Source organism: Pectinophora gossypiella, chromosome 14 (assembly GCF_024362695.1).
Source record: "Pectinophora gossypiella chromosome 14, ilPecGoss1.1, whole genome shotgun sequence".
In the NCBI taxonomy this organism is placed as follows: Eukaryota; Metazoa; Arthropoda; class Insecta; order Lepidoptera; family Gelechiidae; genus Pectinophora; species Pectinophora gossypiella.
In genome coordinates, this window is record NC_065417.1 from 7,789,229 (window position 1) to 7,813,022 (window position 23,794).

The 23,794-nt window shown below is 39.6% G+C and overlaps 2 protein-coding genes and 1 long non-coding RNA gene across 3 annotated transcripts; 1 reads left to right on the plus strand and 2 right to left on the minus strand.

Moving 5' to 3' along the window:
* The first annotated feature begins 6,065 nt into the window (after positions 1–6,065).
* On the plus strand, positions 6,066–7,064 carry LOC126372899 (uncharacterized). Its single transcript, XR_007567239.1, has 2 exons — positions 6,066–6,350; positions 6,441–7,064. It is a non-coding gene; the product is annotated as an uncharacterized LOC126372899 (long non-coding RNA).
* A 6,044-nt stretch (positions 7,065–13,108) lies between these two features.
* Positions 13,109–14,957, minus strand: LOC126372670 (ommochrome-binding protein-like). Its single transcript, XM_050018519.1, has 2 exons — positions 14,478–14,957; positions 13,109–13,207 (listed from the first exon to the last, which is right to left on the minus strand). The coding sequence occupies exons 1-2, from the start codon at positions 14,955–14,957 to the stop codon at positions 13,109–13,111; spliced, it is 579 nt and encodes a 192-aa protein (XP_049874476.1).
* A 1,414-nt stretch (positions 14,958–16,371) lies between these two features.
* On the minus strand, positions 16,372–18,654 carry LOC126372287 (lipase 3-like). The gene is made up of 5 exons (XM_050017960.1): positions 18,472–18,654; positions 17,865–18,066; positions 17,196–17,566; positions 16,954–17,112; positions 16,372–16,784 (listed from the first exon to the last, which is right to left on the minus strand). Exons 1-5 carry the CDS (start codon positions 18,652–18,654, stop codon positions 16,398–16,400), a joined length of 1,302 nt encoding a protein of 433 aa, XP_049873917.1. The 3' UTR covers positions 16,372–16,397.
* Between the last annotated feature and the right edge of the window lie 5,140 nt (positions 18,655–23,794).

Sequence of the window (23,794 nt, forward strand, 5' to 3'; positions counted from 1 at the left end):
CGATAATGTTTGAAAGGAAATGCACGACACGGTTGCCAAATCGGAGATATCAAAAACGAGTTTTCGTCTCGTCACACTCGCTCATATCTGATAAAGGGTACATTTGGCTCTCTTCCCACAAAGTACCCACTTTCTTTGGTCATGAATATGGTGACTAGCTTAGTATATGTAAGCTCGTGTCTCAACAAGAACGCTAGTAAAGTGCTAAGACGACGTGCTTTTATTCAGATACATGCAAATGTTTCTACCGCGCGAGCTGCCTTTTTTATATTACGAGATAGTACTTTTTATAGTCTCATTCTATTCTATGAAGAACGGTATCAAAACCATTATTTAAGTAAGTACCTTATTCGTGCCCAAAATAAAACATAAAAGTATCTCGAGGGTATAAATAAAGTTCGAATTCCCGGAACCGATGGATTGAATAAAATTACCGCTCATAACCTTCATTATGGTAAAGATATTTACCCAATAAGTTCCAGAACCTAGTGTTGTCACAAGTCGATTACTTGTCGACTCAGACTCTAATAAGTGGGTGGACGAAAGGGTGGCTGGTATTGCGAGCTTTTATAGAAACGAGGCGATTACGACCCGATATTTATGGACATAAAAAAATATATTTCTTCAACAGAGATGGTACATAATAATATTTGTAGTTGTGACCTCCTAGTAAGTGTGAAACACCTGTGTCAGAAGGTCACGCTCCTCCATATCCATAAGTACTTATATTGTTAGATAGAACAGTATTTGTTTTGATATAATGTTTACCGAATAGAAATCAGTAAATGTATGAATAACATAACGTAAACTCACGACCATGTTCCCAATAAATTATATACTTACTGAATACCTACGTTTCACTGAGGTTTCACCTTGCACGAGACCAACCTGTTAAATATAAGTATATGAATTAATATAATAATATTTTTTATAACAAGACTACACCATACCACTGCAGGGCAAAGGCGTCTCTCTTTTCACCACTTCTACATAGCCAATATATCCAAGCCCTCAAGTGCGTACTTATTCAACTCGGATTAATAATAAATAATAGTAATAATAAACTGATAAATAATATTAATAATTAATAAAACGTATTTAAATTCCATTGTAGGGAGTAGATTGAGAAGGGAATGTTATGTTGCTTTGGACACATAGAGCAGTTGAAAGATAATAGGATACCAAAGCGGTAAGTTATAAAGTGAAGGTTGACGGTAGGGTCAGAAGACCTAGAAGGACGTACATTGACCAAATTGGAGATGTTCTTATTGGTTTAGTACGATCTACTCCGAACCAGCGTGCGTGTATGAAACGATTGATGAATGTGGAGGAAGCAAGGGAAGCGTGTCAGGATCGAAGCAAATGGAATTCCATAGTCTCTGCTTACCCCGGTGGGAAATAGGCGTGAGTTTATGTACGCATGTATGTGTTGTAGCTAGTAGAACACCAAGTCAGCACTTGTTTTCCTGGTAGTGTGGAGTCGTGTAGTGTGGAGCGTCGGCCGTGACCCGGCGACGCCCGGCCCGCGCCCGCGCCCGCCCTGAATTCTAATATCCTCCCATCGCCTAACTTCAGCACCGCAACCTGAGATCAAAACACAAATTGGACCATTCAAAATGCCGCGATATTTTTAAGGAAAACTCGACCGGAAAAAATATTACTGTTTCCTATCAAATTATTCTTTTGTTCTGTAAAATGTTTTGTCAAAACGTTATTTTTAATGGTCCAGATAAAAAAATAGGTACTTATATAGTACACTGGCCTCTATATTGAATATAATTGACGTTTAATTTTGATCCGTATAAAATTTACAATCATTCAACCGGAGGGGGAACGGAGGTCTGGCGGACTCCATCATGCTGCTCCACTGCGGATGAGACGAGGCCCAGCAAGTGGGCGTATAAAGGCTGTTTATGTTTATGTATTTACAATCACCGGAATAGAACAGACAGCGTGGTGAAATTAATATGTTTCATACCCTCTCAAACGTCTTTATGACGTTGCTTTTGTTTCGGTCTAATTAAAATGTAATTGATTTATTTAACTTTTGTATCACAAACGATTTCCATTTCTAAAATTAAGTGGGTAGGTTGTAACGAAGCATTTCGGACCAACGAGCCTTGTAGCGACATCTTGTGGTTTCTGACGATATAACGTTGTTTTTATATTTTACCCGCCGGAAATCACAGATGGCGCTGCAGGGTTATCGATGGGCCCGAATATTTTTAATTATTTTATTTTCTTCAAAATTTGGTATAGAAAATTATCTGCAACATTTATTTTGATATATTATAATTATATTGTTTAAATTTTGGGATCAAACAAGTCGATCGATTGTTGTCGTTGATTCGGCGAATTTATGGTTTGGTAGATTTTTTCTAGTTTGGCAATATTGTGGGTTCGTGTGTCAGACTGACAGCTGGCTGAGCTGAGAGACAGGTTATGGAAAGTGGGGACGTCGCGAGAGCGCCGGAGACTCCACTGCCGTAACAATAATGTGGGCAAATTAAAAGCCACGATTTATCGGCGACATCAAGAGCCGATGTCTCGATTTAAATAAATAGCTTAACCGAGATGGTGAGTCCTCGCAATTCTTCGTGCATATTTTTGCACCAACTTTGTGATAACCTCGAGGTCCTTGTTTTCAGCAACATCACTGAAATCCCATCGCCTAAGGTCCAGTGGGTGGGTTTAGGTTTCATCCGAGCGATGCCCAACTATCCCGGATGAACCTGTAAGTTATTTTCTTTGTTTTACACTCGTGAGTTGCCTTGCCACGCTGTCAGCTGAACCACATGCTAATCATTGCCATTCCTTGTTGCAGATGGGGTTTTTTGTTTCCTTTAAGTTTTTAACGTTTTAAAGTTTTAACGTTTTTGCAAGTTTTAATCTAAGAAGAAGTTTATGATTGGATCAGACTATTTCAACAAATTTTGTGAATGAGGATTCCTACTGTTTTCTTCTGCATTTGAGAGCTATTTCAAGCTTCATTTCGGCGGAGCTTGCCTTGGTTGTTTGCACGTCGAAGCTTTCCTTTGTGCGGCGCGCATGTGGATGTGCCGCGCCTCACCTTTTGTCAACACTCCGGATAAGGCCCGGTGAAGGACTGCGAGGTTGACCGGTGGACGTGCAGCCCGCCAGCTGCGTAACAGTTGGCCCGCTGCGCCGCCATCGTCCAGCACGCCCTGGCCTGAGCCGGCCTCAACTCATCACCTGTACGGTATTCCGGAACGCCTCAGGTAGGCCTGATAGTCGGAGGTCCTCGAGTAAGTGAGGTGCCTAAAGGAGGACGGAAAGATATTTTAAACATCAGTGCTATCTTATGGTCATGTCACAGAGTGATACTTTACCTAACGGCCCACTTCTCTGTATTGAAGTCCATTCTATTGGAATTTAAATAGATCCGTTTCAGTGGCGCCCTTCTTGGTGAAATTGTCGCTCTGTACAACCATTTTAGAATATAAGTGGTGTTGGCATAAACTTTAAGTAATTTTTTTGTGAAAACAGTGTATTTTTTATTATTAAAAGTGATGGGATTTTGTGTGAATTGTTTGTGTTTTGTTTGCATCTTAGGTTAAGTTGTGTCTGTTTCTTAGTATAAGTAAGGTTCAAGGCCTCCTAAAGAGACCTAACTTAAATACTTATTTTGTACAATAAGTTTAACCCAATTCTAGGGCTTATTGTCATTTTTAGTACTACATTTGTGTTTACTTTTTTTTAACCTTGTTTATATAAATTACAGGTTAAAACCAATTTTGAACATTTTTTGATACTTACTAGCAAATATTTTTTATCAGTATTGAGCTTTTTTGTAACAATTTGGACAAATAATATCCATATTAGTACTGCATTTTGAGATTTCCCAACAATTGAATTTTGAAAACATATTGATTTAAAAAACAAACAATTTCACAATTAAAAAAACAATAATAAATTACTTTCTAGTTTTATTAATTACATTTATAACAGGACATTGGTTTGTAATTGGAATTTTGTGACTTTGTTTCATCATCATAATATTGAGAGTTGTGCCGCTGCTTGGCAAACATTTTTCTTATTTGTTTTTTTTTTTAAATAATTATAGAACTGTCTTCCAATAACATCTTTATTGATTAATATTCAGTAGTAAACTTACTTTACCATCTTTGCACATTAAATAACATATTACAACTTACAAATAAACATTTACTTAAAAGTAAACATAACCTTAAACAAAATTAATATAAAACACTGTTGTTTCTTTTATTATTTTGAAAATTATTTACAGGAATAGACTGAGAATTGATGTTGTGAGAGAATTACACTAATTTGGTTTATATTCAATGAAAAATTTTTACATAATTTAGAAAATAAGTTTTGGAGGCAGACGGGTACATTTTGAAATATAGATTTACTTCAGTTTACTTCAAACCTCTTTTCAATCTTGAGATTATAGCTCCAGAACACAACCATGGATGTCCAAACTGTTTATTTGCAATCACTGCTCCGTTATGAGTTGGTTTATGGAGTGAGTATTCGTGCTGAAGCACCAGCTGATACTGTTCTCAAAGTGAAGAAGCGGCTTAGGGAGTTGATCACAGGTTTCTCTCCGGATGGAATACTGGACGATGAGCGGAAGCCACAGGCCGAATTCCCAATTATCACCGAGAAGCTGAAGGAGCTGCAGGCAAAACTTGATTTAGCAGTGAAGTCTAGGGAACGTCATCGCCTTATGCGTGCTAGGGCTTTGTATAATCATCTTCATCACCGTCTTGAGCGTGTAGTATGCACGGAGTCTGTCGATAGGGACATCCAATCGAAGCAGATTGGGAATCTTAAAGCTTGCGGTCACTCATTGGAGAATTTTTCCTTTTCATGGTTAGCATTCAATAACATTTAGAAAAAAATTTTTTGGGGTTACTTGTGTCATAGGACCTAGTAACAACCTATTTATAACAAACACGAATTATTTATGTGGTTTAAGACTATTAATTGAGTCTTGATTTTAAAATAACTAGGTACATTTACCAATAGATGTTTTATGTTTGTTTATGTTTAATGTTTTTTTTTTTTTGTGTGTTAATGGTGCGCTGATAAGGCTCATACACACTAGCGTCTGCAACGCAGCGTTTTTATGAACGCTCAATTTAGCGTTTCATATTTTTTTGTTTAGGCGGTTATAGCCAACTATTTAATATAGTTTTATGTTGCTCGTGACAACATTTTTTAGGCTTTATAGTAGCCATTTATTAGAAATTCATTTAAATAGGAAACCTCATTAGGTTGACTATTTTTTTTTGTTTTCGACGGAGCGGGTAGTGACTCCTTAAATAAGCCTCTAGCAACTGTTGTTTTGTTTTTTGTCTTTGTTTTTAGAATTGGGGTATCGAGTGACACTAAGATAGTCGTCAGCTCAACAGGGGTATGAATGTGGGTAACATCCAGTGAAATGGATACTGGGTGCTACTATATGAAAGAAGTGAAAGGTGATTAATGAATGGCGAAGAATAACAGGTCGGGGTAATTGTTGTGCTTAGGGTTGTGCTGTTTATATGTTGGTTTGTGCTTCGTTACGTTTTTTTTTAAAAATTGTTTAGTTGTCTTGTCTTTTGTGGCAGTTTTTTTTTAAAATCGTTAAAATTTAGACTGGTTGTGCGCTCCAGGCTCTATGGCTGAGGGCAGCCGTGTTTCTCACCCAGTTCGAAACCTCTCGTGGGTAGGGGGGTATTGTAACGAAGCATTTCGGACCAACGAGCCTTGTAGCGACATCTTGTGGTTTCTGACGATATAACGTTGTTTTTATATTTTACCCGCCGGAAATCACAGATGGCGCTGCAGGGTTATCGATGGGCCCGAATATTTTTAATTATTTTATTTTCTTCAAAATTTGGTATAGAAAATTATCTGCAACATTTATTTTGATATATTATAATTATATTGTTTAAATTTTGGGATCAAACAAGTCGATCGATTGTTGTCGTTGATTCGGCGAATTTATGGTTTGGTAGATTTTTTCTAGTTTGGCAATATTGTGGGTTCGTGTGTCAGACTGACAGCTGGCTGAGCTGAGAGACAGGTTATGGAAAGTGGGGACGTCGCGAGAGCGCCGGAGACTCCACTGCCGTAACAATAATGTGGGCAAATTAAAAGCCACGATTTATCGGCGACATCAAGAGCCGATGTCTCGATTTAAATAAATAGCTTAACCGAGATGGTGAGTCCTCGCAATTCTTCGTGCATATTTTTGCACCAACTTTGTGATAACCTCGAGGTCCTTGTTTTCAGCAACATCACTGAAATCCCATCGCCTAAGGTCCAGTGGGTGGGTTTAGGTTTCATCCGAGCGATGCCCAACTATCCCGGATGAACCTGTAAGTTATTTTCTTTGTTTTACACTCGTGAGTTGCCTTGCCACGCTGTCAGCTGAACCACATGCTAATCATTGCCATTCCTTGTTGCAGATGGGGTTTTTTGTTTCCTTTAAGTTTTTAACGTTTTAAAGTTTTAACGTTTTTGCAAGTTTTAATCTAAGAAGAAGTTTATGATTGGATCAGACTATTTCAACAAATTTTGTGAATGAGGATTCCTACTGTTTTCTTCTGCATTTGAGAGCTATTTCAAGCTTCATTTCGGCGGAGCTTGCCTTGGTTGTTTGCACGTCGAAGCTTTCCTTTGTGCGGCGCGCATGTGGATGTGCCGCGCCTCACCTTTTGTCAACACTCCGGATAAGGCCCGGTGAAGGACTGCGAGGTTGACCGGTGGACGTGCAGCCCGCCAGCTGCGTAACAGTTGGCCCGCTGCGCCGCCATCGTCCAGCACGCCCTGGCCTGAGCCGGCCTCAACTCATCACCTGTACGGTATTCCGGAACGCCTCAGGTAGGCCTGATAGTCGGAGGTCCTCGAGTAAGTGAGGTGCCTACAGGTGTACGGACAGTGTTTTTAAACATAGTGATATCCCATGGTTGTTACGGAGTGACAATTAACCTGACGGACCAAAGCGCGACCTGTCTCCCTCCATAGGGTTTTTGACCTACCTATGGTTAATGAAATTTGTAGATTTAAAAATATACATTGTACAAATTCAAGGGAGTTTTCTTTGTCTCATGCTCACCGGTCTATAACATCTAGCTGTGCCCTTCAGGTAAACACCACTTTATAAATTTCTGAAACATATCGATATCTGCATTTTCATAACACCATTTTCCAACTACCTACCTTCCTATAAGGTAGCAAAAGATTTCCGTTTCAAGGTTTAACCTATTATATGTATATAATGATGATTGTAAAAGCAAAATCTATAGAAAAAAAAGAATAGAATAGAAAAAGTTTATTATAAAAGGACGCCACACACAAAAAAAGACAACAACATCACATCAAATTTCCACTAAAACAATTACAAAAAAGCAAGACGGATGTTTGTCGAAGTGACCATAAGGTGGTGGTGGACGTCCTGAGATAAAAGGGCCTCACTCAGCACAAGTCGCGGCGTGAACCACGACGCTGATATTATGTGGACCCTGTTGGGTGACGCACTCATATATTATTTTATCGTGCGGGTTGTGAGGTGAATTACCAACCTCGACAATCCTGATTATTGAGCCACCAAAGGCCCCTGATATAGTGCATGTAACGACTACTTACACACACTATTAAGTACAACCAGGACCAACGGTTTAACGTGCCTTCCGAAGCACAGATCATCTTACTTTCGGATAATCAGGTGATCAACCTATTATGTCTAACCGAACTAGGGATCATGAAGTGATTGTTGTGATATGTCCCCGCCGGGAACGGAACCCGGGATCTCCGGATCGTGAGTCTAACGCTCAACCACAGGACCACAGAGGCCTCTTTTGGTTTAGTAAATCAAGGATCTGAGCATAATCTCAAGGTGGGCAGGGAGCATATTATTATTATCCTATTTTATCCAAATGATACCGCTTTGTGCCGGCTACCGACAGTATCGACCCGCTACCGTACACATCTGTTTCACTTTGATCTGTTACAGATTGAATCTTGACTTGAAAATGAGTACCGCTGTTTGTTTATTTATTTACTCGTATTCTTAGGGAAATTAACAGCAATATAATATACATACATAAACATCCTATATACGTCCCACTGCTGGGCACAGGCCTCCCCTCAATCAACTGGAGGGGGTACGGAGCATACTCCACCACGCTGCTCCAAAGCGGGTTGGTGGAGTTGTTTTTACGGCTAATAGCTGGGACCAACGGCTAAACGTGCCCTCTGAAGCACGGAATCATCTTACTTTTTCGGACAATCAGGTGATTCAAGCCTGAAAAGTCCTTACCAAACAAAGGTTGTCCTTTGTTCTCACAAAGTGATTTCGACAATAATGTATTTTATCCATCTATCATCTACCTATACAAAAAATAATAATAATAAAAGTAATTAATATAAACATAAGTACATTGTTGGGTACGATGGCACTAACACCCTGTATATACTTACGTATATATATACTTATATATAAGTATATATACTTATATATAAGTATATACTGTATAAGTATATACAGGGTGTTAGTACTATCGTAACGAATACTGAGGGGTATGATTCAGACCATGATTCTGATTTAATATCAAGTGGAATATTCGGTCGCAAAATTCAAGTATGTTTTTCTAAATTAATTTCAATTCTATACTTTAAAAAAAATCTTTTCTCTTGGCCCCAGACTTTCCCGTAGGCATTGACGAGGCCTAAGATGGAGTGAGCTCGCCCAGAAGGTGTTTGTTCACTCTGGCCTTGAAAGCACCCGGGTTATAGGCATTCGGAAATACAGAAGACGGCAGAGAATTCCACTCACAGGAGGTCCCAGGTTCGAATCCTGGTGGGAACAAATCACTTTGTGATCCCTAGTTTGGTTATAAAGTTACAATGGAAATAAAATAGAAGATATTTAACTCGATTTGTCACTTTGTTTGTTTGAGTTTATATGTAATTTATTGTACATTGTACAAAAGAGTTGAACGTGGCGAAAAGTATTTGCTGCTAAGGCGTAGCCAGTGCTCCACATGGTCGTAGCAACGTAGCACCGTAGCAGCACATGAGCGTACAAAGTGGCAAGTAAATACTCGCAGGAATTTCCACATTCTCTCGCCGTCGCGTCATGGTTGAGATGAAACGATTTCTCGCAATTCACGAAACATTGGAAAATTATTAAACCCTTACTTTTTGAATGAACACTGAAACATTTTTAAAAACAAAAACTGCCTAATTTATGATCCGTATTATATAAGGTAAACCCTTGAATTTTCTACCTCTTCAGTGACTTTACAATAGACGATGACTCGGTATGAAATCCGCTTTCGTCTGGCCCTGGTCACTCATTCATTCCGCTTAGGAGGGATCTCTCCACAAACACCCTTATATACGTCCGTTGAATAAAGCCTTTATAGAATTGTGAAGCTTTTGTCACACAATTTTTCTGAGCGGATTGGTGTCGGTTGTTCTGTGAGTCTCGACATTTACTTTGAAATGCGAAAATCTTTTCGCTAGCTTTCAATAGAAATTGCCATGTGCCGGCAGACAAAGGTAATAACGTAGACAAGGGTATATGAAAGTACATATAACTTATATAAAATGTCTGATTGGTAAGTACGTAAAGAGGTTAAGAATATCATTTTTCGATGACAAAATATGACTATTTATGAATACTTTAGGTAGGTCTAGGCCTACGTAACCCTGTGGTTATCTGACTATCTTTTGCCAATTATAAAGCTTAAATTAATTTATTATTATTTTTAATTTATAATTTTATTTGTAGTCTCATCAAACTTAAGTTTTTGTATCAATAAGAAAGATTATAGTATAATATCAACAGGATATTATAATATTTACAACTTCAAAAGCAAATAAAGGCCGTTAAAGAAGTTTAGTTGAGTTGCAGTCCGCAATTGATATGAGGTTTTTTTACCTGACTTATTGTAGCTAACTACTTGGCTGAAAGGCGGCAAAAGTTTCGCCAAATGAGTGTCGCCTCTACATGATGATGACCGCTCTAAGGAAAGATGCAGGATTTTTGTTTTTATTTCGCCGTCCAACAGACCTCCGCAAGGTGTTGATTTGCCTAGCTTACCTAGAAGTCTCTAAATAGACTTCGGACTCAGGTGGGCCGAAGTAAGGACAATTTGTTCAGGTGGGGTTTCTCGGATGGCTCGGACACTGCTCCCCAAACGATGAAACATCTTCTTACATCCTGCGTATCCGAACACCTGCACGCAGGAGGATTTGGTGAGCGCTGCAAATTGCGCCATACTTGTTGCCAAGTTTTGGGCCAATACTATTTAGTTTGCCATCGACACGACAAGAAGACTTGGCTGAACAAATGGGAAGCGCCGATAGCTGTCACCCAGCTCAGTAACTACAGCATTGGACACTCTTCTTAGATTATATATTATAATTCTTAGGCCGCCTTTGATAAAAAGTAAATGAAAATGTTTATTTTCATAAGGATACAAAAAAATATATGATTACAAAATAAATAGTAAGTAAGATAAATTAATTTATCACTTATTTCACAGGCCAGTTGGAAAGTAACTTTTAATGAAATGTTTAATGTAGAGATGGCGATCTGAGATCGATTAATCGAACAATCGATTTTTCGAGCCAAGAAAATCGATTTTTTAAATCGATATGTAGTACTGGATCGATTCATTGGATCGATACATCACCCTTTAAAATCGACATTCGATTTTTTTTGTTTTTGTATTAACCATACATACAATTAGTTGTAGGTGCCCGTATTACAAGAGTGCTGCCGGTTAATTACTCAAAAACTTACGAGATGGCTGTGTGTTTAGTTTCCTTCGCCTCACTTCTCTTCAATAGAAAAAAGTTACGTTTATAATGACTGAGTGACTTTTTTATCTGTTCTGTGATTGCGTCATCATATCATTCGATTAATTTGTTTGTTGACAACAAATTGTTGTTTGTTCGTTTTTTGACTAAGTGACTGTTTATATTGTACTTAATAGAAAATTGGAAAAAAGATCGATTTTTTGGAAATCGATATTTTAGATCTCGATTTTTTTGTGGATCGATTCATCAGGTCACGATTCGAATCGATTTAAAAATCGATCTTTTTTGGAATGAATCGCCATCCCTAGTTTAATGTTCGTGTTAATGGATTTTAGGTCATCAATCAAAGGATAAATCAATCATACGGCAGTGGGAAAAATAACTATTGTTTTGCGTGTGCTTGGCCGATACTGTGGTTCGTGCACGTGCATAAGTAAGTATAAGTATATCAATACACTATAACTGACTCCACAACAGTATGAGATGTGGTGTAAAAGACGATATAGTGACTAAGATTGAGAAGGGAATGTTAGGTTGGTTTGGACACGTAGAGCGGATGAAGGATAATTGGATTACGAAAGCGGTATATAAAGCGAAGGTTGGTGGTAGGGCTGGCAGATGAAGACCTAGAAAGACGTATATTGACCAAATTGGAGATGTCCTTAGAAAAGGTTTACTCTGAACGGGCTTGTATGTATGAAACGATTAATGAATGTGAGGGAAGCAAGAAAAGTATGTCAGGATCAAAGCAAATGGGATTCCATAGTCTCTGCTTACCCCAGTGAGAAAAAGGCGTGAGTTTATGTATGTATGTATAACTGAAGCCATACTTTTATATAAACAAACATCCTATATTACGAGTATACAGTTGTTACGAGTGTTCATGACATCGTAACGAAAACTTTGAGGGATGATTCAGACCATGATTCTGAGATAAATTATCCATCACAAAAGTTTGGAACTGAAAATAATTAAAAAAGCACTCAAATTTTCATGAATTTTCCTACAAAACATTCCAATTGATATCAACTCAGAATCATGGTCTGAATCATCCCCTATACAGTATTCGTTACGGTGCCACTAACACCCATACTTACTCCACCTGTACGTACCAAAGTACGTACTTGTACGGGGTGTAAGTGACATCGTAACGAAAACTGAGGGGCATGATTCAGCTCATTATTGTGGGTTAATGGGTGGGCAAGTGGAATTTTCCACCGCAAAAGTAAACAATTGAAAATATCTTAAAAAAAACAATAATGAATTTTGCGACGGAAAATTCTACTTAATATTAACTCAGAATCACGAAGTAACACGTAATATTCGTTACGATGTCACTAACGCTCTGTATACGTTCTATACCGGGAGTTTGTTGAGTATTTTTATTTACTTAATATTGTTGTTTCTTGGAAGGCCCTTCAGTAAATAATATAGCTAAGTGGTTATACGTAATCGTTCGTTTTTTAATAGATAAGAAATGGGTCCATTACTTAAGAGTAATTGTGAGTCAGGTAATATCATAATGTGCCCTTCCTTTTTTGTGGTAAAATGGTAAGAGGCTTTGAGAGATTACTAAAACGAATGAAATTAAAAGGCAAAGTTCCGTTCGCCCGACCATTCATTGCAAGTTTAAGCGAAGTAAGTATACTGAAAACATTGAGTTAGTTAAAATTTAGTTACGTTACGACCTAAATGTCCTATTGGTACTAGTGGACAAAGTACCATCCGATTATCAAAATACATACTTTATTGTCTTTACTTCCAAATCTTTTAGTATCAATGTTACTTTTATCCAGCAAAGAATAAATATATCTAAAAGCAACAGCTAATCATAATAATATATCGTGGATCCGTATTGAAACTGGCATCGTTGGCCGAGATTCATTTATTTTCATTTAAGTCGCTTCACATTTTCGTCGGCGAGGCCGTCCGCTGGACTCTCGCCGAATATAAATTAGAATCCATCTGGCTACTAACAACTGTGTTAGTGCGGTAATGTGTCCAGTAGACCCTATGCATCATTTTTCATTTCCATCTGGTAAAAGGTCACAAGGTCAACCCTGAACATAGAGTAAAATGAGACGCCGAATTAAATACGAAACAGTTTTATGGTGTATAACTGCGCTATTATTTTAACATCTTTTCGCAATTGACGAAAAAAGTATCGAACGTAAGAAGTTTAAAATATGCCTGTATCAATTTATTACTGAGCGTCCTTGGTAGATTATACCTTCTATAATCCACCATGGAGTATACTGATTACAAATTAAAATGATTGCGTAATTATTTAGAAATAATAAGCAGCTCAGCTCAGCTTCAATTCAGCTTCGGCATAGCACACCACAGCGATCAGCGATCTCTGCACGACAATTGTTACAATAGACTTGTTTGGCATTCTGATGGCCTAGTGAAGATGTATTCGCATTATATTGAACGCATTTTGGCTAAATCTAATAATACGAAAATCAGGAATAGGTAAACTTACTTACTCTGTAAAATGTAGATTAAATAAAGATTCATTTGTGTCCGAGAAAGACTTTGGCCGTGGTTCGTTACTTCCCCGACAGACGCTATGCCACCAAGAGACGTAAGTAAGTACTATTCCGGCGTGCTTCCGTGCTTAATCTTTTTGGGAAAAGGGGTCACTACCACCACTACACCTCCACTGAAATCAACTTTGAATCAGTTTGAATTGATATTTCGTGGTTTGTAGGATTTGTGTCCGATTAATGGCAATAGACTCGCCCATTTACATGACACTTAAACATAGTTGGCGAGGATATACTATACATCTCCGCTAACCCCTTCAGATAAACAGAAATGATCAATTATTCGTGATTAAAGGGATCAATTATTACTCAAATAATCACTTACCATTAAGTGGGTGGATTTTCACCAGCGCAACGCGGTATACTTATAGGGTGGCGCACTAGTCTTATAAACGGTAAAACGGCAGTAGGTACGCATTAGTTAACCTTTTTGTCGATCGTATCTTATTGTCTATGATGCCCAAAGCCAACTATATAGATACTTGCAAAAAATGCGCCACTGTTGGCGTAAATAACCCAAGAGATAATTTGGTAAAGCGGAAATCTATTTCAATCAACTTAAAATATAAGTATATTTTTGCTTTTAGCAAGTGAACATTCTCCGCACGTCACATTTTTAAATTGCAATTTAGAAATTGTTGCTCTAGCTAACCTCATTCAGAAATTGGAGAGCTTTGTAACATAAACCACGTCCTCGCATTAATTGAATTGCGAATGCTGTTACAAAATAAATATATTAATTCAGAAAACCACAAACTTTAACAAATAAACATTATGAAACATTGCCATAAGAAGTATTTAAAAATCTACACTGCAAGTTTCCACGGGGATTAATTTGGTCACGGTCCGTTCGTCGCTGTAAACAATGTTGTTATCTCTATCGAAAGCTAGCCCGTAACCGTTATCCACCGACAATATCTTCACGAGCCGTTTAGTTTCTTCATCGATCGAATAAATTCCATCTTGCGCCACAAAGTGAGGCCTGCCGTCAACATCAGTAGTTGCACCACGAAAATTTAAATCTCTAGAAACTTCTTCGCACAATATCGGTGATTTACTACCTTTTGGCATTACAAACACCCCCATCGAACTTATGAATATCAAATCATCATGCCTATTCATTACGAAATGATGTATCAAACACCCTTTCGCTTCTGGAATGAGATTCTTCTTGCCATCCTTTAAAATGAAAAGATTTTGTGAAGCGGTATCGACGAAGTAAAGTTCCTTGTGGAAGTACATGTCAAATATGTCAATGCCATTAATAAGAGCAGGTTTCATGACGTCATTGATGGTGTAGTTGTAAAGGTAGATGCCGTCGCTGCCGCCGAGGAACACAGAGCTGGTGTTCTGGTCTACGGCACTGGCAAACCCGTTGCGGATGCCGGGAATAATAGAGGTCGCTTCCGTCTCCAGGTTCAGTACTGCTGAGTGAAAGCTCTGGTCTGAAAACTCGTCAGCATTAATACAAAAGAATAAATTATTTGTGCACCGGTCTACTGACAATTTGTATGGTATGTTGGCATCAGCTAAAATGACCCGCTTTCTGTACGGCTTGCCGCGGACGAGCACTACAGGATCTTTGAGCTGTTTGGTCCGGAACATCACTATATTTGTGCGCACACTCCATCAAATTTTATATTTGTCGTATGTTTTCATATTGAACGTGTTTTGCAACGACGATTTTTTGTGTGTGACCATGTTTGACGTTTAATGTTCCAAAAACCAAAGAGTATTAAAAACATTGATTTGTCTGTACACGGTAAGTACATAATCTATTTGACCAAAAAACACATTGTCATACCTAGACTAAAATGCTACGATTTTATTTTGAGAAAAAATGCTGAAGATATCAAATTTCAGAAAATCTTAAAAAAATACTTGGCTTAGGTGGGTAGTAAGATCCATTCTGCAAGCGAGATCATTCTATTATTTTATGAATCAACTATAGGTAATTAGGTACTTACCTACATAACAAATCTAAACAGACAATATCATTAACAGGTTTATCAACAGGTGGCAATCATTTAATCCTAACAGTCGCAAATATATAATTGATAAATCTTTCATGACAAAAAATTACGAAAATCTGTGTTGTCCAAGGGCTATCGAAGATTGTGATAGCCTATCATTATAAATACTAGGTAGGTAAACTAATCTGATTGGAAAAGGTAATCGTCTTAAATACATAGTCATAAACACCCGGCGTATGAGTTGGTAATGATAATATCTTTTTACTTATTATAATATATATAAATAATCTGTAAAGGTAAATCGGATAAATCAGCAGGGGGTAATCGCATTAAAACCCACAAAATTAAGTTCCTTTGTCAGAGATAAATATTTAAATGTTATTAAAGGGTCCAGGATTGAAAGCTTCAGAAGAATTTTGGATGATAAGTTATAGTCATTGATTTATAATAGGCTATAGATAGGTATTACACATCTATACATCGTCACTGAAAAGGCAAAACCCGAAAGCCATTTCTAAAAATAGCCGTTGTAAATATTTTTTTTAGTTTTTTATCATAATTATTTCCTTCGTTTATATCCAATATTGCAACGTAAGATTACATTGCTTTATCATTTTCTTTTTGCTTTTCCAGTGACGATATTTTTGTACCTAAGTATATGTAGGTAGGTTCCAAAAATTCAGTCACTATAAAAGCTTTGGTGTCTGTTCAGAAACAAATATGAACGATAGGTAAAATTCATTAGAAGTGGTGCGTCAGCGTTTAGAGCAACATGTGCAATTACTTGCAGTTTGGACTCAAAACAAGCCAGGCATTGTCATTGACTTATTATATGTATTTTCGAATTCAAACGATTGACTCTCGATATCGCTGTGGTCATATGAAGGTGTCCACATTGTCTTTCTTATATCGGACAAAGCCCTTAAGAAACATGAAGTCCTTACCTTGCGCCTTACGTAGGTATGTAAGTAGGTTCGAGTAATGACTGTGTCCCTAATATCCTAATATAATCATCTTGTGTATTCAAATCAATAAAACAAAAGTAATGCTGATTTTTTAACACGCTTTTTTATTAAACTGAATCCATAGCCTTTATCAAATTGATAGTTCTGTCGTACAATAGTGTTCTAGCGTCGATACCCCATATGAAGTCTAAATGGGAGAATTTCGACATGTTAATGCGGAACAGGCCTGCTGGCCGGCCGAGATCTCTAAACAGGCGGAAAACATCTTCAACATGAGCCAAAGGATCGTTGTCAGAGTAGTGAAGGAATACAGGTGTGGTGATTTTAGACAAGTCGTAGCTCGGAGGCGAGCGGCTACCATAGAGCCGCCTGTTGGCTAGCCAGCCGTGGTCAAAGCGTCGGAAGCCCTTGTCAGAGATGCTCTGGCCGTAGTGGGCAAACTGTGTGACGGACGCACCGGCTGGGGTGTGCCCTAACTTCACAGGGAACATCGTCTGTAAATAAATCATAAATTAGAAGTGTTTTTTTTTGCAGTTACTGTCAGAAAACACGGAAATATTTCCGCAACGTGTTGGCTTCGGCCCCACTCACGACTTCTAAAAGTCCGGGACTCCATAGGCCCGAGTCATGGAAATAGTAATAATAATGAAAATGAACACTTACAGCGTTATGTTGATCCTCATTCCATCCTCCAAGTAAAAACATAATGCTACTGCACATAGGCTGGAATATCACTTCATCCATGCATAGAGCTTGTCCTGCCCAGGTCATGATCTGATTGTTTGGTAGAAATTCACCCAAACCGATTAAATGTGCCAATTGCTGAAAACATAACCGAAAATATAATTAAATTAAACTGAATTATGTACAGATAATAATTCCAAATAATCATGGACTATACGTACGTCAAGACTTTTTGAGAAGGGAGCTATCACTCTTAAGAAGAGATTTTGATTATTCGCCATATAGGCTACAGGAGCAAAGGCATGCATGGAAATAATCTTAGCGTTATATTCTGGTCGCATGGCGGTAAACACGAAGAACGCAGTTGTGCCTTGAGAATGGCCGATATAATGCAGCCTTGGTCTGCCAGTAGCTTGGAGAGCGTAGTCGATCATAGTTGGTAAATCGTGGTGTCCTATGTCATCCCAGGAAAACTTCCAGAAATCAGTGTTCAGGATACCGTTAGGGTTGAGACGGAGGTGCCGACGAGAGTAATAGTTCCCGCGAGCGTTGCCCATCCATACGTCGAAACCTTCCTCAGCAAGAATGTAGCCTAGAAAAAAATACAAAAGTAAAAGCAATTTTAATTATGAATACTTTGAAGAACAAAGAGCGTGAAAATTTCTAGGTCGACGGACTCTCACAGTAGGACTATCGTTGGATGGTTCAGGCTAGGAGTGAGTATCACGTTTACACAGAAATTTACAGCAGTGCGTTTCATACAAATTCCCGCTCCCCAGCATGCAACGTACCGCCTCTGTTTGCGGAACTAGAAATAACTGTAAGGTATTAATACTAAATACAAATATGTCCCCAAAAATTGCGTCTTATTAGTTGGTAGAAGAGCTTACCTAGAGCACAACCAGGCCCCATCAACACCCAGTCAGCAGAGGAGGAGAGGAGGCCGTGCATAAGGAACACGATAGGTCTATCTCCAGGCTGGTTGTTGTTATCGCGGCCGTGCGGGATGCGGTGCATGGTCAGGATGTACCCATCCGAGGTGATTACCTCGTGCTCCTCCAGGGGATACCCATACTTTCGGACGAGCTCCGGCTGAAATATCATAAACATTATTGTCTACACAACGCTCACGCGACTACGTCCGACTTCGGTTCACGCACACCTACTTAGATATTTTTTACATTTGTTACTTCAAAAATGGTGAAGTTTCATACGAATATTTCATCCCCTTTTTTGCACTTTCGGGGATGAATGCTTATAGACTAAGCGGTACGGTTGTGTTGGTCAATCGACTGTCGGTCGAATGGTCAAGTTGGTAATTGATCCATACCCTGTCCGATCGATACCAGGGCGCACGTATACATATATTTTAAAATATTTGTATTTAATTATAAAGTACTATTCAAAACCCAATATAAGATCTACAAATAAAAATATCGATAAGTCCAAGTTTTCAGTTTCAGCATTAAAAAAAGTAAATATGAGCAGAAAGCTTACCACATCGAAACTAGCATCTTCCAGGATATTATCAGAAATCCTAGAGTCGATCACCCCACTCGCAATCAACTGCTCGATCTCGTCAGCATGAGGGGAGTGCCCCGCGGCGGCGAGCGCCAGTGTCGCCACTAATACCACTAAAGTTCCACTGAGCATCCTTTCTGGTTGCTTCTTACCACACATCCAACTTGAAGCATATTTATAATGTCTGCAAATCCGATAAAATTCTTTATCTTTACCAATCCCGTTGTTAATACTTAGCCCGATAACAATCGATCAATCAATTAACAATTAACTACTAGCAAACATGAGTAGGGTATTTATTGGAATCGCATCATTTTAATAGCAAGACGACGTCGTAATCAAAGTAATATAACACAATAAAATCACAGCCAAGTTTGTTAAGCAAACGAAAGAGCAATGTAAATAGTGTCTTTAGAGCTTTTCTCTGATTAGAATCATAAAATTATTAAACTGTGATTTTGCGTTTTTCAGTGGCATGCGGTGCTGGCTGTTGGATTACAACATACTTACCTATCTAATCCACTAGATAAGTAAGTAAGTAAGTACGTTTTGGATAGATATTTTGTTCCCTAACATGTACAAATAAGTCTGCGACTTGTTCCTTTTATCAGCTTGAGGTGAGACATGACTGACTCCTAATATCAGATATCAAGGAAGATCATAAAGTTCTTAGGTATTTAGGTGTTTGAATAAAGAACCTTATTTACGTCGTAGGCATACATACCCATGTGTGCATGGAGACGCGTGGGTGGGTACCCACGCGTCTCACTACAAGTACCTACTTGTCGTGAGCTTATGTGTGTGTTACCTTTATCACAATGCGATGATCGAGGTGTTACACTTCCTATCTAAATTAATTTTCAATTTCTTGTCTAATCCGATAATACGTACTATTATAGTTTATTATACATCTACAGATCTTAACCAATTTATTGGTTTACGCAGGTACTTGTACGTAAGTAATTAATTATGTAACGGTATAGATACCTTCACACGAGGCTACACTAGGTAAGGAACCTATCTACCTAAATTCATTTTCTATTTCGTTTCTAATCTGATACCACCGACCTACAGATCTTATTCCTGGAAAGGTTTAATTGACGTCAATGTAACCTTCCTTAGTAACATTTCACGGAGTCGAACGCTTAGTGGTCGCGCGGCGCATCGTACACCCAAATACCTTTTTTTTGACGTGACTTATTGTACCTAGATTTGCCGCAGATGGCATTAACTACTTGGCCGGACAAATGACGAGCGCTGAAGGCTCTCACCCGGTACAACGTTTAAGACAGCAGCCCTGAGGGTGCCCAGTTGGGCACGAACCTCGGCTCAGGGCGTCGTCTAAGAGGAAAAATATTTGAAAGAATTAATCGACCCTAGTGGGTCGATAGCGATAAGCGCTGATTGAGGGAAGACGTCGACCACGCCGGCGGGGTCGGTATCGGGGTCCTGAAATGTTAATCAGGTCGTCGCGAGCCCAAATACCTACTAACTTAGGTAGATACCTAATACATGACTCAGGTAAAACATGCAAAGGATCAGTTTAAAAAACAGGCAGGCACCTTCTGTTTATCAACAGGTGCTAATGATAACGCTAATGACTTGTAGTGTCAAGCCTTGATGCAGTTATATCTTTAAGATTATCAAACCAATTGATCTGATAATGTGATCTAGACGTTGAACCTCTATGAATCATTACTTATCTCGCCTTTAGTTCTTTGTCAAATCAGTCCAATCAACTAACATGGACGGATTCAGAAGGGGGGGCAAAGCCCCATGCCAAACATGGTCGTCGTCCCCCGCCGGGCGACAGGTTGAGTCATGGGTGGCCACCGCACTTTTATCTAACTCTCTACGGAGATAGGGTGTCTGCGACCTAGTCCCGACATAAAAGCTGGATCGGTTCCTGCAACTATACCTAATCCCTGAATCAGATTTTTGCCGACAATGGGACACAGTGGAACTTAGTAAGGTAGGCAAAACTCAGCTCCAATGCCTTCTCCCTGTTTTCACCAAAGCATAATTATAATATAATGTTAAGCCGCTAATGTTTGCCGTGAAGCGAGCAATGCCCGATCCGATTTTTTAATATCTGTAGGGCCGTCTTTTGTTTCGGTAACCTTTTTTTTTTTTTTTTTTTTTTGACGTGACTTATTGTAGATTTGCCGCAGATGGCATTAACTACTTGGCCGGACAAATGGGGAGCGCTGAAGGCTCTCACCCGGTACAACGTTTAAGACAACAGGCCTGAGGGTGCCCAGTTGGGCGCGAACCTCGGCTCAGGGCGTCGTCTGAGAGGAAAAATATTTGAAAGAATTAATCGACCCTAGTGGGTCGATAGCGATAAGCGCTGAATGAGGGAAATCGTCGACCACGCCGGCGGGGTCGGTATCGGGGTCCTGAAGTGTTTGGTGTCGCGAGCTGATTGGCTGCCTCTATGGCTAGAGTAATCGGGTCGTCGGGATCGTATATTACGTCCTTCGGACGCCGATACTTTTCAGTACCGTCCCTAAGCGGGATGTATTCGGAAGCCGCAACTACCAGGGGATTTGGGTGGTGCGGAGCAGAATCGAAAAAACGTTTGGAAGCTAATTTGAGCCATTGGGCAATGGTTGGCAGACCTAGGTCAATGTGCAGATTTTCATTGCGAAGGAACCACGGAGCTCCCGTGGCTTTCCGCATGAAACGATTTTGTATTACCTGTAGACGGTGGATTTGAGAGGGACTCGCATGAGCGAAAACTACCCCTGCATAGGTCATGATCGGACGGATGCAAGTCGTGTAGATTTTCACCTTATTCCTAAGGGACAATTTACTTCGCTTGTTAAGGAGACAATGAAGACGGCCCATTACAAACGCGGCGCGATCGCGCACACGTTTGATATGGGCCTTGAAAGTAAGACGTCTATCTAAGACTACGCCGAGATATTTGACTTGCTCCTCCCAAGGGATCGGCTTGCCAAACATCTTAATGATTTTAAGTTGACGGCGTGACCGTGGCGTGTTATAATAGCCCTTTGAAAAGTACACCGCTGCACTTTTCTCCGGGTTTACCTCGATTCTCCATTTGCGAAACCACTTGCCCAAGGCATTGGCCGCGCGTTGGAGGATTCCGGTCATCATAACTCGACCACGGCACGAAGAATAGATGGCTGTATCATCCGCAAATAAAGCTAATTCGGTATTAGGGGATTTGGGAATGTCACTAGTATACAATGAAAATAGTAAAGGGGAGAGGACGGAGCCTTGTGGGACTCCGGCATGTATCGGGTGCGGTGACGAGAGCGTCCCTTCTACGCGGTAGCGAAAGGTTCGATTTGAGAGGAAGTCTCGTATGATGTGCACGAGACGGTCTGGCACTCCCAGTGAATAAAGCTTGTAGATCAAGCCGTTGTGCCAGACTTTGTCGAACGCTTTCGCCACATCGAAGAAAAGCGCTCCCGTAGCGACAGGTTTTTTTAAGTTTAATCTACTGGAGATATGTTCAACAATACGGTGCACTTGTTGAACGCAGGAGTGTTTGGTTCTAAAACCAAACTGCTCTGGTGGAATAAGACTATTGGATTCGGCGTAGTCCCGTAATCTGGCAAATATGAGCCGCTCATAAATCTTCCCCATGGTATTGAGGAGACTTATAGGGCGGTAACTGGAAGGTTCGTTTTTAGGTTTCCCAGGCTTTGGTATACCAATTACAATTGCTTCTTTCCACTGCTGTGGAAAGACGCAGTTGCTCATGGCGACGTTGAATATTGCCGTTAGTAAGTAGATGAGGGGAGCACCGAAGTTTTTAAGGACACGATTCGTGATACCGTCCGAGCCAGGGGCTTTTCGGGTATGAAATCTTTTGATGATACCTAGTACCTCTTCCTCAGTAACCTGTGGAAGAGGAGGATCGGTGGGAGGTACAGAAGCCCTACGCTGAACTTCAGAGTTCACCGTCGAGAGGTGCCTACGATCGATAGGGAGAGTACTGGGCGAACATTGGGCTTCGAGACTGTCGGCAAGGCATTCGGCTTTTTCGTCATCGTCAAAAGCGGGGGGTTGGTTAGGCCTATTGAGAGGAGGAGTAGGAACAACCGTATCCTTTTGAAGAGACCTAGACAGCTGCCAGATGGCCTGGTGGTGGGGCTCAATGCCGCTCAAAAGATTATCCCACCGATTCTGTCGCATGTCATTAATACGTTTTCTTACAGTATGCTGCAAGAGACGCAAATGACGGCGACATTCCTCGGTGCGATTGGAATCATATGCGCGGGTGGCTGCGTTTTTCTCCGTTAGCAGATCACGGATGTCGGTAGGCAGTTTCCAGCGATGGTCTTCCATCTCCGGAACCTGTTTTGAACTTTCATTCAAAACCGACCTCACGTGATCCGTGAGGGAGTTAATAGCTGTCGAGGCCTCCTCTAAGGAGGCTATTTCTACTGGGATACTATCTAAGTATACTGAACTAGAAGACTGGAGGCCTTCGGCCACCTTCTCCCAGTCCAGTACTGTCTTAGGGGTTGCTGGATTATCAGGGGCGTCTAAACGGGAGCCTAGTTTTAATATAACAGGTCGGTGGTCGGGTTTCGGTAACCGCTTATCTACCTTTTTAAAAATAATTTACTTGTGTGGTTGGTATGCTACGGACAAATCCATAGATCATGCATTAATCACTACCCTTAGGTTAAGGGTAGGTACCTACTATGCTCAGAAAACTGTGCTCTAACCTAAACCTGGCAAGTAGGTAGGAGGAAATTCTGGTCCTAAAACCCAAATAGTTGAGTGTTGTTTTTATCGGGGAGGGACAAAATAAATAAAAAAAATATATTCCATACTCAAAGGGAGGGATCCATATACCTAGTCCGTTTAGATCAGCGTCATCTCCTACAATAGCGGACTAACGCAAGCTTTTGATAGACAAATCAGTTACTTTTTACTAAACGTCAAAATACAAAATTGCTATGGAATTTTTATGCAAAACGTGACGTCATGGTGCACACCCCACCACGCATGGTCATAGAAAAACGTAGTAAAATGTCGGAGATATTATTACTTTTATTTTGATTAAAATTCATAAATAAGTTAAATAGAAAAATTAAATGTTTTTCAATAGTTTTAGATTTGTCTTTACTTAGTAAAAAATTAGAATGTCATAATTTATTTTGAACCTAGTATACAACCCAATTAGTATCAAAACGTTTAAGTCTTGTTACTGGGCGTGTGTCGAGTGTAGTTGTCTAACTGCAGCTAGCCGCCAAACAGAATCAGTTCCTCTACAAATGAAATATCAATAAAGGACAGATTAATACAAACTAAA